The 18,580-nt window shown below is 41.3% G+C and overlaps 1 protein-coding gene across 1 annotated transcript in view; it reads right to left on the bottom strand.

Moving 5' to 3' along the window:
* The window catches only part of LOC141144491 (ubiquitin-conjugating enzyme E2 E2), a 326,835-nt gene that overhangs the window by 29,008 nt on the left and 279,247 nt on the right, over window positions 1-18,580 (bottom strand). Inside the window, exon 5 of the mRNA XM_073630232.1 lies at window positions 2,781-2,928. Coding sequence (XP_073486333.1) covers window positions 2,781-2,928 — 148 coding nt within the window. The remainder of the gene's footprint in view (window positions 1-2,780; window positions 2,929-18,580) is intronic.

Raw genomic sequence — 18,580 nt, 5'->3', positions numbered from 1 at the left:
CGATTGGATTCAGGTCTGGACTTTGACTTGGCCATTCTAACACCTGGATACGTTTATTTGTGAACCATTCCTTTGTAGATTTTGCGGTATGTTTGGGATCATTGTCTTGTTGGAAGATAAATCTCCGTCCCAGTTTCAGGTCTTTTGCAGACTCCAACAGGTTTTCATCCAGAATGGTCCTGTATTTGGCTGCATCCATCTTCCCCTCAATTTTAACCATCTTCCCTGTCCCTGCTGAAGAAAAGCAGGCCCAAACCATGATGCTGCCACCACCATGTTTGACAGTGGGGATGGTGTGTTGAGTGTGATGAGCTGTGTTGCTTTTACGCCAAACATATCGTTTTGCATTGTGGCCAAAAAGTTCGATTTTGGTTTCATCGGACCAGAGCACCTTCTTCCACATGTTTGGTGTGTCTCCCAGGTGGCTTGTGGCAAACTTTAGATGAGACTTTTTATGGATATCTTTGAGAAATGGCTTTCTTCTTGCCACTGTTCCATAAAGGCCAGATTTGTGCAGTGTACGACTGATTGTTGTCCTATGGACAGACTCTCCCACCTCAGCTGTAGTTCTCTGCAATTCATCCAGAGTGATCATGGGCCTCTTGGCTGCATCTCTGATCAGTCTTCTCCTTGTCTGAGCTGAAAGTTTAGAGGGACAGCCAGGTAGATTTGCAGTGGTCTGATACTCCTTCCATTTCGAAATGATCGCTTGCACAGTGCTCCTTGGGATGTTTAAAGCTTGGGAAATCTTTTTGTATCCAAATCCGGCTTTAAACTTCTCCACAACAGTATTACGGACCTGCCTGGTGTGTTCCTTGGTCTTCATGATGCTCTCTGCGCTTTAAACAGAACCCTGAGACTATCACAGAGCAGGTGCATTTATACAGAGACTTGATTACACACAGGTGGATTCTATTTATCACCATCAGTCATTTAGGACAACATTGGATCATTCAGAGATCCTCGCTGAACTTCTGGAGTGAGTTTGCTGCACTGAAAGTAAAGGGGCCGAATAATTTTGCACGCACCACTTTTCAGTTTTTTAATTGCTAAAAAAGTTTAAAATATCCAATAGATTTGGTTCCACTTCACAATTGTGTCCCACTTGTTGGTGATTCTTCACAAAAAATTTTATATCTTTATGTTTGAAGCCTGAAATGTGGCAAAAGGTTGAAAAGTTCAAGGGGGCTGAATACTTTCGCAAGCCATTGTAGCTTAAAATTATTTGCTATAAATTAGAGGTCATTAAAATATAGTAGCGTGCCTTTTTATTTAACAATCCTCATATAATACAGTTATACCATGTTTTGCAAAACCCAATATTTTGGGCACAAAGTGGCTTAGGTTTGTAACAGAAATATCTTCCTATCCTAAAGCTTGAAAGTTTTTTTTTACCGAATGCATTCACTGCATTAAAAGTATGCAGCTCCCTCCGTAGCCTCCCTTAAATACTCGCCTAAACTCGATCTTGATCCAGCAGTGTGCACAAGAGCAGAGGCTCTCTCACTCCTCACTGGCTCAGACACAGCAGCAGGAGCCATTGGCCAAAGCCAGTGAGGAGGGAGCGAGGGGTGTTTGGAGGCTGAGCCGTGCTCTATGTGTCTTATGGACACACAGAGGCAGCTCGGGAGGGCACTCGGCTGGCCAGGAATGCCAGCGGGGGACTTGGAAAAAAAAAAAAAGGACCGGGGCTGCTCTGTGGAAAACCTGAGATGCTGGACAGCACCCTATCTGATCCATTGGACAACCCTGCTGAACCTTGAACTCTTTGCTCCACCCATGAACTTCCCGATTTAGGCCATGTCTCTGCACTTCTTGTTTGCCAGATTATTGTGCTCTCTTCAGCCAGTATCTCGCTCTTCCCTGCTGCTGTTCATATTTTGCTACTACTCATTATCGACCCTTGGTTTGTTCCTCCACTACGCTTCTGCCTGATCCCAACCTGCAACTACTTGTTACTGACCTTTTGTTTACTATGCTTATGTTTGATCCTTACCTGCTTGTCCACTACTGGACCCCGGCTTGCTCACCCCTTCTGGTGGGGTGGTCCCGAGGACTGCTACCTGGTACTAACACACAGCAAAATCCATCCCCACCATCAGAAGCTCTGATGAACACTGATTAGTACTTAGACTCGGGCACCTCAGGTGAGCCCACGCCATCCGCCAGGGTGACTGCCTGTATACCTATCCTGCTGGCCGGTGGTAGTCCTGCTACTGCTGTAACTAGTCTTCGAGCCTGATCCCTGATCGTGACATGTTTGTTATTAAGAAAACAAACAAATGTTTACAATCACTTAAAGCAATCCAGCACCCACTGTCATCTTCTTCTTATGGTGACATCAGCACATACATGGCACATTCTACTTCACTCATTTAAAGGAGGTGCTCATTATTGCAATGTAGGAGGCCAGAGACAGCTTAGGTATCTCAAGCAATGTGGCAATTCAGAAGCATTGTTTCTTATTATTCAACCTTTATGTAGCCTTTCAGCTTGAGATTCCTAGGTTTCTTTCATACCAGGAAAGCGATCTGCATGCAGTTTTTTATGTTTCTAGTATATTTATGTGGCCTTCTTCCTCCTGTCCCTGTTTTACAACCCAAAAACAAACAGACAGATTAACCAGCTGCATATTATTCTAACTATGGTTAGACTGTAATCTGCTTCATACATAGTCAAGGACTGATAAGAGGCTCTATATTCTGACATGGCACCATACATTTTTGAAAAGGTGTTTTTAAAAGTAGAGAAGGATGCCTTTTCTAATCTCAGATTCTTACCAGGGTTGCAGTCTGTGAGCAGTGAACAGATGGAGAGGAGAACTTTAGAAATGGTTAATGCTGGGCTCCAGTTATCTTTCAGGATATCGAGACAGATGACTCCTTGGCTGTTAATGTTGCAGTGGTAGATCCTCGTCCGAAATGTCACCTACAAAACACAGACAATCTGCAATTAATTATTTCTAGTAACATTTACACAATGTCTATTAAAGGATACCTTTGCTGAACTATGAGAATCAAATCTGTACAACACTTGTATCTTTTTTAAGGGTATCTGTCAATTTTTAAACAGACATTATATTCTTTCATGTATGAAATGTTGTGTCCCTCTCCTGTCGTATGGAGTGACAATTTATACACTTTCTCTCAATGTTTGACAATGTAGCTCCCTGCACTGGCCATGAGAGGAATGGAGAAGTGTGGGCCTAATGCCTCAAAAACACTAGCATTGAAAACAGACGACATTGAGAAAAAGTTGCATTCATGGTACATTTGTTGGTTTTGCAGAGCTGAATAGAGCTTAACAGATGTAAACATAGGCAAACATGAATAAACGCATCTAAATGCAACTAAACACATGAAAAAAGTGATCTGGGACACATATCATAGTTTACACTTCCCAGATAACTTTTCCTGCGTTTAGAAAAGCTAAAGGCAGAAGTACCAGTATGTAGGAGATCTTAGTAGGAAAAGGACAAGTGATTATGCATATGAGCTGGGGATTAGTCTGTGGCTGCAGGAGCCTGTGTATTTCATGTCTGGGCCACGGAAGCAGCCATTTTTTATAGATAAGACTGAATGTTATTATGTAAAAAACAAACTGCACAAAAAAGGGCATCAACCAGAAGGTACAAAAAAAAAAAATAAAAATGAAGAAATGCACCACACTAAGGCTCCGTTCACATCTCCGCTTTCCGAATCGCGGGCGGAATTGCTGTGATTGTCCCTGCAATTCGAAATAGCGGCAAATCGCAGGACGCCCGTGTGTTCCCTGTCACTTTCAATAGCACCCCAAATGTGGCTCGATGTTGCAAGAGCTTCTTTTGGGTGACGGGCATCCCACGATTCTCTTTACGTGATTTTACAGCGATTGTCACCCGATACCTCAAGATGTGAACGGAGCCTTAATCAAAGAGGTGTGAACCATAAAATCTCAATCTGAAATCAGGCTTTTCTTTCCTAAATTGTGTAATTGTGTCTTGCTACGCTGTACCTAAACCAAATGGATGTCCTTTTTTTCCCACAAATAGAGCTTTCTTTTGGTGGTATTTGTTCACCTCTGCGGTTTTTATTTTTTGCGGTATAAGCAAAAAAAGACTGACAATTTTGAAAAAAAAACAATATTTTTTACTTTCTACTTTAATATATATCCAAAAAAAAAGTAAAATAAATTTCTTCATAAATTTAGGCCAATATGTATTCTGCTACATATTTTTGGTAAAAAAAAATCCCAATAAGCGTATATTGATTGGTTTGGCAAAAGTTATAGCATTTACAAACTACGGGATAGATTTAGGGACTTTTATTTATTTATATTTTTACTAGCAATGGCGGCGATCTGCCATTTTTAGCAGGACTATGACAATGCGGCGAACAAATCTGACCCTAAGTGACACCAATACAGTGACCAATGCTATAAAAATGCAGTGATCACTGTATAAATGGTAGGGAAGAGGTTAACACTAGGGGGCGATCAAGGGGTTAAATGTGTTCCCTGGGAGGTGTTTCTAACTGTAGGGGGAAGTGTTACACTGGAGGAAAAGAGAGACCGTGTTTCAGCTTAGCTGAAACACAATCTCTCATTTTTCCTCCCTGACAGACCAGCGGTGTGCATTGTTTACATCAGTACACTGCTGATCCGTCTCTCTTGTAAAACAATCAGTGAGTCTCAGTGGCCATCGCGACCGCTGGACCCGCTGATTGGCTCCCACTGTATCCAATCACAGTGGGAGTGGTGCGCCGGCGCCCCCCTAAACTGCGTGCACAAAATCATGTACAGGTACGTGATTCTGCGCAGCCGGGCCACCCTGCCGCAGTATATGTAGGTGAGGTGGTCCGGAAACGGTTAAACAAGTCACATCATTTGCAGATATTAGCTGCATATGCACAACTTTTGGCTTATTCTTTTTACAGCAGCTGTCAAATTAAATTGTGTTCCAGGGGAAAAGAATGGTAGAACTTAGGAGGAGAACGAAGCACTTATCCTGTGTTACAATGCAGGGCTTGACAAATTTGCTTTGAATCTAGGAGACAGCTAAAAAAAGTTAGGAGCCAGTTTTTTTCCTAACAGAGCTTTTTTGCAATATGGCGCTGGGCTACTTTAACGGAAAATTGCGCGGTCATGTAACAACTGTACAATGAAATTTATATCCCACAATTAGAGCTTTCTTTTGGTGGTATTTGATCACCACTGGGTTTTTTATTTTTTGCGCTATAAACAAAAAAATAAAAGACTGGAAATTTTTAAGAACAAAAAACAAAACTATATTTTATACTTTTTGCTACAAAATATATTGTATAAAAAACTAAAAAAAAAATGTCTTCATAAGTTTAGGCCAAAATGTATTCTGCTACATTTCTTTAGTAAAAAAAAATCCCAATAAGGGTATATTAATTGGTTTGCGTAAAAATGATAGCATCAGCCAATGGAAAAGTTTTTGATGGATTGAGCCATCTATTGTCTATCGTACCTTTTTGTGATTACCTTAATAAAAATATTGAAATACGAAAATTATAGCATCTACAAATACTGGAATAAATGTTTGTAATGACGGTGATCAGCGACTTATAGCAGGACTGTGATAGTAGGGTGGGCATTTTGACACTGTCTGACACTGACATCACCAGCGGTAGGAAGGGGTTAACATCTGTGCCAATCAAAGGGTTAACTGTTTGCCTAGGGAGTGTAAGGTAAATGCACTGTGTACTGTTTTACTAGATGTGCCGGTTTTTGTCTCCTTAGTAGAGAGATCTGTGTTACTTACAACACAGATCTCTCATCTGTCACTCGCTCCAAAGATCAGTGGGTCCGGGCCATGTCTTTATGGACCTTGCTTTGTGCACTGGTGCGCAGTCCTGTTGGAACAGGAAGGGGCCATCCCTAAACTGTTGAGAGCATGAAATTGTCCAAAGTGTCTTGATATGCTGACGCCTTAAGGGTTCCTTTAACTGGAACTAAGGGGCCAGACCCAACTCTTAAAAAAGCAACCCCACATCATAACCCCTCCTCCACCAAATGATTTGGAGGGGTGGCCCAATACTTTCGGAAATATAGTGTGGATGAGCAAGTTTGGGGTGGAGGAACTTGACTGGCCTGCACCTGAGTCCTGACCTCAACCGATAGAACACCTTTGGGATGAATTAGTGCGGAGCCTGCGAGCCAGGCCTTATCGTCCAACATCAGTGCCCCACCTTACAAATGTGCTTCTGGAAGAATAGTCAAACATTCCCATAGACACACTCCTAAACCTTGTGGACAACCTCCCCAGAAGAGTTGAAGCTGTTATAGCTGCAAAGGGTGGGCCAACTCATCATTGAACCCTACAGACTAAAGCCTCGTACACACGATAGGATTGTTGGCCAACAGAGCGTCAGACTTTTTTCCGAAGGGTGTGTGCCTGGATTTTGTCTTGCATACTAACGGCTAAGGATGAGCTCCGGCGTGTTAGCATGCTGCACATGCTGAGCCCGCCAGGAAGTCGGCAACGCGCTCCGCTAATCACAGGCAGTGAGACGTTTCCCGATCTCTGCAGCCGCATATTGAGAAATGTCTAACTGCTTGTGATTAGCGCTGTGCAGTGCCGAGTTCCTGGCTGGCTTGGCACGTGCAGCATGCGAACACACCTGAGCTCATCCTTACTAACGGCACACAATTGTCGGCCAACAAACACGAATGTAGTGATGTACTACGAGGAATTTCAGCTACCCTTTGGGCACCTTCTGCTAATGTTGTGTTTGATGAGCATTGATTCCAAGCATGCGTGTTTGTACTTTGGACTTTTGTACACACGATCCAAAAATTTGACAACAGACCGTTGTCCGCCAAAAATTTACTAGCCTGCCATCCAACATTTGTTGGCGAAAAGTTGGACAACAATTGTCTGATGAAGCGTACTAACGGTCGGATTTTTAGGCAGTCTGTCATCACACAATTCCCTGCCGAAAATCCGATCGTGTGTACGAGGCTTAAAACTGGGATGCCATTAAAGTTCATGTGCGTGTAAAGGCAGGTGTCCCAATACTTTTGACAATATAGTGTGTAAATATATATATATATAAAGCCACAGAAAAAAAAACGCCAATATTAAACACAATTGCATAAAGTGCTAATCTAACTCAATTATATAATTTTAATACACTGGAGCATGTAAAGAAGTTTTAATATTTCATCAATTGATAAATATGTAACATTTCAGGAATTTACAAGAACGGAAGATAAAATGAAAGTGCGGGGGGTGTGGCTTGCGAGGGCGGGGTGGGCACTATTTTCTTTTGCAAAGCTGACTTCCTGACAATTAATACCGGAGAATAAAACTGCTAATGTAACTGCCATTTTTTTTCTAGGCTGCCTATAATGGCATTTCACACATAGTGACAGACTGTACGGTCATATAATGATGTAATGCTTTCATTTTGGCTATTGTACAGACCCAATTTGACTCTTAAGTTGACTCTCCGTAGTCATAAGTGTAATTACATCCATTGTGCCAGGCACCTCATTGATGACTTATTTCAATTAAAGGTGTCCAAGTTTTGCAAAGCTTTGTTACAATAAATAAAATCATACCTCATCCAACACAATACAAATAAATGTTGCTTTTACTCTATTACATTTCGCAGAGCTGGAAATAAAAACCTACATCCTGTGATTCACGAGCACATAAAAGGTGACAGTCTGCTGACTCAGAAGTGAGTTAAGTGATGGTTTTCTTACACCTTGCACTACTAGACAAGTTTTTCCCTTAGATAAAATTGGGCCAGTAATACGTAAAGACTGGACTGCCTAAAGCTACAGTAGATCAAAACTAGGGCTGAAACAACTAATCGATTATGAAATTAATTGATTACTATTTTCATAATCGATTAAACGGCCAGTAACATAATGGGGTTAAAAAAACTAAAATGAGCCCTTTATAGTACAAAAAGAGCAAATAATCGCTACTGTAAATATTACTTTCACAGTTCTACAGTAAAAAAAAAGGAACCCCTTACAGTAGTGATTCTCTGCTTTTTTTGTACTATAAAGGGCTAATTTTAGCTTTTTTTAACCCCATTATGTTACTAAACGTCTTAGGCCTGGTTCACATCTATGTGTTTTTTTCCTTTGGACAGCACTGACATCACTTCCGGTCTTGTAGGAACGCCCTCAATGGTGTTTGCTGCATCTACTTACAATTTCAATGCCTGTTTTTAACTTACTTTTGTAAGTATACCTTTTTAGTGCAATAAGTTTGCTTTCTTAGCATACTTCACTATTGGTCCCCCTTTTTTCTTCCTTTTTGGGTACCTGTTTGGTATGGCTGAGCATTTACGTGAAGGATAGTTTATCATCTCAACAGTGAACCTGCCATCCTGTGTCATTCTCTGGATATCGTTCTAAGCCTTATTGACTCCCAGACTGAAAAGCTGGGTGTCATTGTGATTTGGTGAGTGGAGACATGTGAGGGTGCCTTGGTACGCCTGAAAATATTTTTCTGCAACATTTTTCTCTGCACTTTTTGCACACCAGATGTGAAGCATTCCCTACAATTTCGCACATTAGTTGTGAAGCACCTTTTTAGATTTATATGGACTGTATTTAGTTGTAAAACACTTTTTTTATATGGATTATATGTTTTTGTCACCTACTATGGGTCTCTGTTTGTGAGCGCTGTATTTATATATTTTGTCACTATTCTAATTAGGAAACCTTCATTTTGTTTGCAAATATTAAAGATTCTAACTACCAGCTAGAATAAATCCTTACATTTAAAGAGCACCTGTCATTTCAGATCCATCATGGTGGCGCCTGTTAGTGGGCATCCACTCACCTGCTGCTGCCACGTCCCTTACCTTGTGTCACTGCCGCATCACCATCCGGCCCATTAAAGTGAATGGGACTGTCGGTGAGTCAACAGCGGGTCAGAGGACAAGCTGCTGCGGGACAGAGATGACAGTTGCTCTTTAAAAATTATAATTAAATCGAGTTGATTTAAATCAAATCCACCCTGCTCAGGGCGCTATACAGGTTCAGGGCTGTGGTTCATCTCTATGGAACTCAGACCCTGATGACCCTTTTTGGGGTATGCCCACCATGTCAGGCGAAGCCTGGACTCTATATAGGGTCCAGTGTTGTGGACAGGCAAGATAAGGTCACCCTGTATCTCTGACCATTACAATTAAAACCAGGGCTATGTTTGGAATGACTTCACTCTAGTGTAAACTTTTTAAATTTGCAACTGAAACCCAACCACTCAGAGTTTAGTTTTAGGTGGATGGCCAGGTGTTACATCATACCACTGGTTGCACACTTTACTGCCACTTCCACCTAGAGACCCTAAACCTTTCTCAGGCACTTCCTTCCGCCATGAGGATGTCACTTAAAGAAGGTCTACTCCCAAGCTGCTGCTTACTCCTTCCAGATACGCTTACCCTATATTCCACACCCTACTCTGTGAGTACCCCACAGGGGATGAACCCTTACCCATACCTATGGTGCAATCCAGGCGAAAGAAAGCCACAAAAAAAAAAAAACTCAGGTGAACATTCTCTCTACCGAAGGCCTGCACAACACTTCAGAGTGATGATGCTTCCCTTGTACCAGAACAGGACCAGATTTTAATAATGGTGTCTGCATCCAACTATAGTTTAATTCCAGGCATGCAACAAGCAGCCTACATCACAAGGGAAGATTTTTCTGTAACTACGTCACAAATTCTTGGACAACGAAGGGCTTTACAGCCATCTCTGTCCAAGGCTCCAAAATGCCAAGCCTCTTCTCCAGCTCCTCTGTCTCTACGTAACATGGATATTGATATGTTTGGCCTAAAAGAGAAGGGAATGAAAAGGGCCTGAAGTTTGAGATTCACACAATGTGCTTGATAATGTGGTTCTGCTCATTCCTGCTGTGCACAAAAGCTGCCACATTGCCACACTTAATCCTCCTCTGTCTTGCCATGCCTCTTTAGGTACAAAGAGGCCTGTTAAATCTAAAAAGACAACCCCCATTTATGAACACATAGAATGGGCAAGCTGCCTCTCGGTTTCCAAGGGTGTCAAAAGTGTGGCTTCTTGTAAGCCCTCCTGAGCTGTTGACCTTTGCTGGGAAGGCGAGGATGGATCATGGAGTCTTCCGGATTATTCAATGAAATTTTAAATTTCTGGTTATGAGATTCTTCATTCCATTTTTCAGTGGTAAATATATTATTGCTGTATATATAGAAGTTAGTGTACGATGAAATGTCCTGAAATGTTTTGAGTCGTTTGATGTATTTCCTCAAAGCAAACTATCCCCCTGAAGACCATGACTACATAGGTCGAAATGTGTTAGGATTTCAATATGGCACTTGTGATGTAACAACCATTTTTGTATTGTGTTCACTGCTATACTTGGAAAATGTATTGATTTGGTAACCAGAGCTCATATTTTAATTGAACATGACACTGAATATTACTTTGTTAATAAAGTATTTTATCAACAAATATGTATTTTGATGCTCACTATATTGCTGCTAAAAAAAACCTTGGGGGAAACTTTTCATAGTATAATATGGGTCTGCTCATTCCTGCTGTGCACAAAAGCCTCAACATTGCCACACTTAATCCTCCTGTCTTGCTATGCCTCTTTGGGTACAAAGAGACCTGCTAAATCTAAAAAGACAACTCCCATTTATGAACACATAGAATGGGAAATCTAGGACGATTGGGTCACTCCAAAAATATTTTCACTCCTCTGAAAATCATTGCTTGTCAGGGCTGGGCTCAGCCCTTCCTTCTCTGAGCTGGCCGTTCAGCTGTCAGCTAATTGCCAGCTCCTGTATCTCCACAGTGACTCACCTGTTGATGATATCCTGCTCGTATGTCCTGCCTACTTAAGCCGTCCAGTCCAGATCCTCTCTGCCTTCGCCTTGGTCACATCTCTAGAGACGCCCTCCTGTGTTCCTGTTAAAGACTTGCTTGACTGACGTTCCTTCTGGCTCCAGATCCTGCTTGCTGTTCTACTACGCTGATCTCTGGCTCCCTGACGTTTTGGCTTGTCTGACTATCCATTCTGGTTCCTGAACTCTGGCTATGTTTTGACTACGTTTACTCTGTTTACCTTTTTTATTATTATTAAACAAGTGTGATTTAACTGTACTTCTGTCTCGGTCTGATTCATGGTTTCTGACATTGCTGAACTCTATCCAGTTGATGAGTTTGCGAATAAGTGGTCTGTAACAGTAGTTGACCCTGCTGTCTCAGTCTTAAACAAACTTCTCACCATACCAATTGAAGGTGTTCCATTTTCAGAGATTCTGCAGATAGGATGTTTGAAAGCCTAGTTGTTGGCCACCGTTCTCATTCATTGTATAGGGATGTCTCAACAGCTACCAATACTTTTGATTTATTTAAACATTTCATAACTTGGAGTAAAGTACAGGCCACCCTCCCTTCTATTCCTTGGTTACTCTGCACTGCTTGCTACAATACCGAGGACTTACACAGTGGGGAAGGGTGCCCAGGAGGCATATCTTCAAGAGCTTTGCAAGTGTCCAATCACCTGAAGTTACAAAGCTATAACCCAGGCTCTATGAATACTCAGCATGTGTCCTGTACTGTACTCCAAGACATGGAATTTTTTAGGCAAGTCGAAATTCCTATTCCTTACCCCTAGTGTACCAGACCATTTTTGTTTGGGAATAATTTCTGAAGGATCTGGTTGAGATGCGAAATGGGATATTAAAAATATACTTGGAATATTTTGAATTGTAATATTATTGACTGATCCTATATAATTTGCGGATGTCGACCTACAACCTATAGATCCTCGCACTGTAAACAAATGCAGTCACTAGATTTTTTTTTTTTTTAAAACATTTGTTCCTAGCGGCATGATGTGAGCTTATGAGTTAGGTCCAGACCATCAGAGGTGGTGTTTATGACAAGTTGTAGTTTTTATGGGAATTGGGCATATGGGTGAATTTCTCATTTTCTATATTTTCCTAAAATAAAATTGAAGTATTGTTATATCAAATATAGCCTTAAAATCATAATCTTTTTAGCCAGGTCTATTTGTTTTTTCTATGCTGAAATTTGAATCGGGCCTAATGGAGCAGAGTATAATTGCGTTTGCTGTGTCAGGCATCCAACTGATTTGCTTTAATTCACCAAATAATTTGAGGTGAACACATCTCAAATGTGTTCTGAAGTGATCTTCAGCCATTTGCAAACTGACCTCAAGCTGATCTCAGATGCAAGCCACCGGTATGGGTTTGACTTGCTTTCGAGGGTGAAAGCTGACAACATTTGACCTTTAATTTATGGTAGAGTGAAACCCTGTAATTTACTGCGCTACTTACTTTCAAACAGTATTATAATGGTTAGCGTACATGGCCATTTCTGATCAGTTAAGAGGTCAGTTTAATATCATCTTGGGGTCAGTTAGGGACTTGCGTCTTGTATGGAGAAATTACTAAATGCATGACAAAAGGCTAATGTACACAGGCATTTCTGTTTTGTTTTTGACATCAGTTTGTAAAGCATTTCTTTGTACAGATGTGCAATGCAGTCTATGAACTTTGAAAAGAATCTTACATGTTACATCAGTGTGGTTTTGGCTAAGCATTGTATTGTTTTGCTTTTATTCTTCCATGTAAATGTGAACACATGAATATGGAAAAATGATGTCATCAGTCTGCTTCTCCCAATGTCTCCTCCCCCAACTTTGTAACATTGCGGAACTGTGGCAACCACCTTCGAAAATATAGGGACTTTAAGTGCAGCTCATGGCATGTTCAAAGGTCCACACTATAGACTAGTATTTGTAAATTTGCTATTAATTAACCCCGTTACAGAAGCTTGCACTTTAAAGCTAAAATCCAGGAATTCAGCCAGTTTCAAAAATGTGCCAGATTACTATGAGTTAAAGTGGTTGTAAACCCTCACATATACCCAGTAAAGTGGCTATCCTCAGGCGATACACAGAGATGAAACAAATACCCCTACGCAAGTTGTACCTGTTTATGTGCAGTCTTCTCTACATTCGTGCTGAATTTACAAAGCTTGTTTGAGAGTTCAGAAAGAAGGGAGAGCACAGTGAGGAGAGATCTGAGAGTTGATTGGAGGGTAGAGACACATCCCCCGTTCACACAGCACACTGGAACTGAGCGGAGGCTGTCAATATGCTGGGGGTCCCTCCTCTGTCACCTTTTTCTCTTGGTGTCAGGAAAACTTGTCAGAAGTGATTTATGCTGATAGCAGAGGAACTAAGCAGCAAGAAATGACACTTAGTGCTCCTAATTGAGACAAGTACACACTGTAGAGGGATATGTTTGTTGATATTTCATGTCTGAAGTCTTACAACCACTTTACGTCTAATGGGTTGCATGCCACTTTGTTGATTTATCACTTTAGTTTACAATTTACATTTTTACTGAGCACCAGGAGCATAGCTATTGCTATATTTCCAGTGCTCTGACTCTGGACCTTCTGGTTTCAGCTCCAGCAGTTGCAGAGCTGCTCTACCTGCCCTTTCCCTCCACCTGCCCAATCAGAGAGCGCTTTGTATTATGTGCATCCTTGCCAAAATACAAAAATCCTTCTGTGAATGGACAACAGCGGGGACAACGGGCAGAGCTGCTGCTGTGGGAGAAAGCAGCATCTCTACTGTCAGAGCATTGGGAATATAGTGATAGCTGTACTCCTGGAACTCAGTAAAATGGTCAGTTGTAAATTGTATGCATCTCTTAAAGCCCCCCCCACGGAAAAATTAAAAGTCAGCAGCTACACATACTGTAGCTGCTGACTTTTAACCACTTCAGCCCCGGAAGGTTTTACCCCCTTCCTGACCAGAGCACTTTGTACAATTTGGCACTGCGTCACTTTAACTGGTAATTGCGCGGTCATGCAATGCTGTACCCAAAGCGTCCTTTTTTTCCCCCACAAATAGAGTTTTTTTTTGGTGCTATTTGATCTCCTCTGCGTTTTTTATTTTTTGCGCTATACACAAAAAAAGAGCGACAATTTAAAAATATATACATATTTTTTACTATAATAAATATCCCCAAAAATGTTTTTAAAAAACAAATGTCTTCATCAGTTTAGGCCAATATATATTCTTCTACAAATTTTAGGTAAAAAATCAAGGGGTTAAATGTGTGTTCCCTCAGCGTGTTCTAACTGTATGGGGATAAGACTGAGTAAGAGAGGAGACATTTCGCTGTTCCTACTTACTATGCACAAACGACACGTCACCTCTCACAGTACAGGGATTTGTGTGTTTACACAAATTTCTGTGCTGGCTATCATGCACGCGACCGCCGCCGGCCAAGCGCATCGGGTCCCCCGACATGCAGCGGCGCACCCGTGCCCTCTAGCGGCTCTTAAAGGAACCCCGTATATATACACGGGGTTTCGCGCAGCGGTGCCATTGTGCCGCAGTATATGTATGCGAACCGGTTGGGAACCGGTTAATATTAAAACACTTACCTGTCCTGGAATCCAGCGATGTCGGCACCCCAGCCCGATGTTTCCATCGGCTCTCGGGTACTGCCGCCACCATAGCCTGTAAGGGAAACTGGCAGTGAAGCCTTGTGGCTTCACAGCTGAGTCCCTACTGTGCATGCGCGCAGCACTCTGTACTTTCTGAATGGCCCGTTGGTGGGGAACGAGACCGAACTTCTGAAGTACCTTGCCGCGGTCCAACGGCAGTGGAGACGGGTACCTGTCAAAAACAGGTACCTGTTCCCCCCTGAAAGGTGGCAAATGTGGCACCAGAGGGTGGGAGGAGACAGATAAGCAAAACTTCCACTTTTGGGTGGAACTCCGCTTTAACTTAACCCATAGCAAGCCTGCACATTTTAGAAGGTGGTTGAATTCCTGGAGTTCAGCTTTAAATGGGTCATGACATCTGAAGCTGGTGTTGGTCGATTTATGTAGGATGTTATACCGCACCAAGATTGAAAGTGCAGTGCTGCTGTCATCAGGAGCTTGCCATACAGGTTCCTAATTGTTGGTAGTTGAGCATAACCTATCCATGATATACCGTCACAGTTATAGGGGTGCCAAAAAGGAGGGGCCCAGAACAAGACAGCAGTGTATAAATGTAGTATCTGGGAATTAAGGTCCACCTGCCCTGCTTCCACATATATGCATAAGGCTGTCATAAAGGGGTTAATAGGATCAGTATTTATCAGGACAGTATTTATATCTCCCCTAGCTCTTTTGTTCAATGGAAGTTTAACTCAGAGAGCTTTTTCCTCTTCTCGTGTTACATTGCATTGCACTGACACAGGAAAAATGTCTCTTTGCATAAATTACCACTAAATGCTGCTGGTTTCATCTCTAAAGCTCACTGGAGCCACTGGGACTAAACGGCCACACGCAGCTTGCAGGCCATGTGCTGTTGTAGAATGTCACCAAGCAAATACAAATGGATCAGAATGTAAAGGTTAATACACAGACATTAGGATTTACATGATTGTGATATATAGGGGAAGGGTTTTAGTTCAGGGAGAATATAATGACCCCTTATGATGTATGAACAAGATGGCTCTGGTCCCCTGGAAAGTTTAGAAATTAGAAATACTGCCAGCTATGACGTTATGTCACATTCTTAGGCCAATTATTTAATGTCCAGGCTAATCAATTATTCTACCAAATGTCCTCTAGTTTCTTTTGAACCTTCCTATCGCTTGGATTGTAATATATTTGTGTATGCACAAGATACTGCACATATAAGTGACAGTTATTTGCTGTAAATTGATTATTTTTTTTATGTACTCCAGACATCCCATTCTATAAAGAAAAAAAAAGCTAGAATCACCCCAGCTGAGATGGTACTCCTGGCACATACCCTTTCTGGGGTTCTTTCAATAGCTAGATAAATCTGATGTTCGCCTCCATATGGATTACAGAAACAAAACACAGATTCTGAATTGCCTGAGCTGAATGAAAGCAGAATAGACAAGAATAATAGCATGCAGGGAAGCTCCACATTAGTTATGTGATATAACAATAATTACATTTACATTGCTAAGCTGCTGAAGGTTTTTCATTAAGTCCTATCTCATTATTATGTTTAAAATGAAACCACCTTGGGTGTAAATCATCTGTGCAGAGCTATAATAATACATTTATATTGGATGGTCTAATGCAATCACATACTTAATTTATGTGTACAATTAATGTTTGTTTTATACAGTATATACAGCGGGGATAAAAAGTATTCAGACCCCCTTAAATTTTTTCACTCTTTGTTATATTGCAGCCATTTGCTAAAATCATTTAAGTTCATTTTTTCCCTCATTAATGTACACACAGCACCCCATATTGACAGAAAAACACAGAATTTGTTATTAAAAAAGAAAACTGAAATATCGCATGGTCCTAAGTATTCAGACCCTTTGCTGTGACAGTCATATATTTAACTCAGGTGCTGTCCATTTCTTCTGATCATCCTTGAGATGGTTCTACACCTTCATTTGAGTCCAGCTGTGTTTGATTATGCTGATTGGACTTGATTAGGAAAGCCACACACCTGTCTATATAAGACCTTACAGCTCACAGTGCATGTCAGAGCAAATGAGAATCATGGGGTCAAAGGAACTGCTTGAAGAGCTCAGAGACAGAATTGTGGCAAGGCACAGATCTGGCCAAGGTTACAAAAAATTTCTGTTGCACTTAAGGTTCCTAGGAGCACAGTGGCCTCCATTATCCTTAAATGGAAGATGTTTGGGACGGCCAAACTGAGCTATCGGGGGAGAAGAGCCTTGGTGAGAGAGGTAAAGAAGAACCCAAAGATCACTGTGGCTGAGCTCCAGAGATGCAGTTGGGAGATGGGAGAAAGTTGTAGAAAGTCAACCATCACTGCAGCCCTCCACCAGTCGGGGCTTTATGGCAGAGTGGCCCGACAGAAGCCTCTCCTCAGTGCAAGACACATGAAAGCCTGCATGGAATTTGCTAAAAAACACCTGAAGGACTCCCAGATGGTGAGAAATAAGATTCTCTGGTCTGATGAGACCAAGATGGAACTTTTTGGCCTTAATTCTAAGTGGTATGTGTGGAGAAAACCAGGCACTGCTCATCACCTCTCCAATACAGTCCCAATAGTGAAGCATGGTGGTGGCAGCATCATTTTGTGGGGGTGTTTTTCAGCTGTAGGGACAGGACGACTGGTTGCAATCGAGGGAAAGATGAATGCGGCCAAGTACAGGGATATCCTGGACGAAAACCTTCTCCAGAGTGCTCAGGACCTCAGACTGGGCCGAAGGTTTACCTTCCAACAAGACTATGACCCTAAGCACACAGCTAAAATAACGAAGGAGTGGCTTCACAACAACTCCGTGACTGTTCTTGAATGGCTCAGCCAGAGCCCCGACTTAAACCCAATTGAGCATCTCTGGAGAGACCTAAAAATGGCTGTCCACCAACGTTTACCATCCAACCTGACAGAACTGGAGAGGATCTGCAAGGAGGAATGGCAGAGGATGCCAAAATCCAGGTGTGAAAAACTTGTTGCATCTTTCCCAAAAAGACTCATGGCTGTATTAGATCAAAGAGTGCTTCTACTAAATACCGAGCAAAGGGCTGAATACTTAGGATCATGTGATATTTCAGTTTTTCTTTTTTAATAAATCTGCAAGAATGTCAACAATTCTGTGTTTTTCTGTCAATATGGGGTGCTGTGTGTACATTAATGAGGAAAAAAAAATGAACTTAAATGATTTTAGCAAATGGCTGCAATATAACAAAGAGTGAAAAATTTAAGGGGGTCTGAATACTTTCCGTCCCCTCTGTATGTATATATATATATATATATATATATATATATATATATATATATATATATATATATATATATATATATATATATATATAAATGTATATATAGATAGATAGATATATAGATAGATATATATGTTCATGTTCTAAATGTTTATATCCTCCCCTCACCACAGTATATATTTTAGGGGATATAGAGGTTATTGCCTTCCAAAATGATCCAGTAATCAGGCACCAGGTTACATATTTTATCATGGTTCTTATAGATTTTTTTTCTTTTCATTTAAATGAGCACCGCTTGTTTTTCCAGTTTAAAGCTTTGTTAGAGCTGAAATCCAGTAAGGAAAAAAAAAAAATCACCAACTAATGCAGTTTATAGGCCTCTTATAATCCTCTGGATTGCAGAACAGAGAAGGCTGGGCTGAGGGAAGGAGGATCAAAAATAGCCAATAAGGTGTACTGCATGCACATGTGCTGATAGGATTGGAGAACAGACTAAGCAGACAGATGAACTTACCAATCTTCTGCTGAAAACTGCCCAATCACAGGCTGCGGGCAGATGGGTGACCTAGCTAAATAACTTATTTTAAACCCAAAACCAGAAAAATATTTTACAGCTTACTGCTCAGATGTATTGGCTGCATTAATTTTCTTTTTTTAGACTTCTTTTATTTGTACCTGCTGATCCTGTCAGTATGTTTGTTATTTTTCCACTTCCTTCAACAGACAAAGTTGTCCATCTAATGTTGAAGTTAGAGTGTTGAGACAGATCATTTAACACTGACAAGGGTGCTGACAATGGTCAGATTTTTATTCATTAGTGGGAATGCTTCAGCAGTCCC

The sequence above is a fragment of the Aquarana catesbeiana genome, linkage group LG05 (assembly GCF_042186555.1).
Source record: "Aquarana catesbeiana isolate 2022-GZ linkage group LG05, ASM4218655v1, whole genome shotgun sequence".
NCBI classification, from domain to species: Eukaryota; Metazoa; Chordata; class Amphibia; order Anura; family Ranidae; genus Aquarana; species Aquarana catesbeiana.
This window is presented reverse-complemented; position numbering and strand designations above follow the sequence as displayed.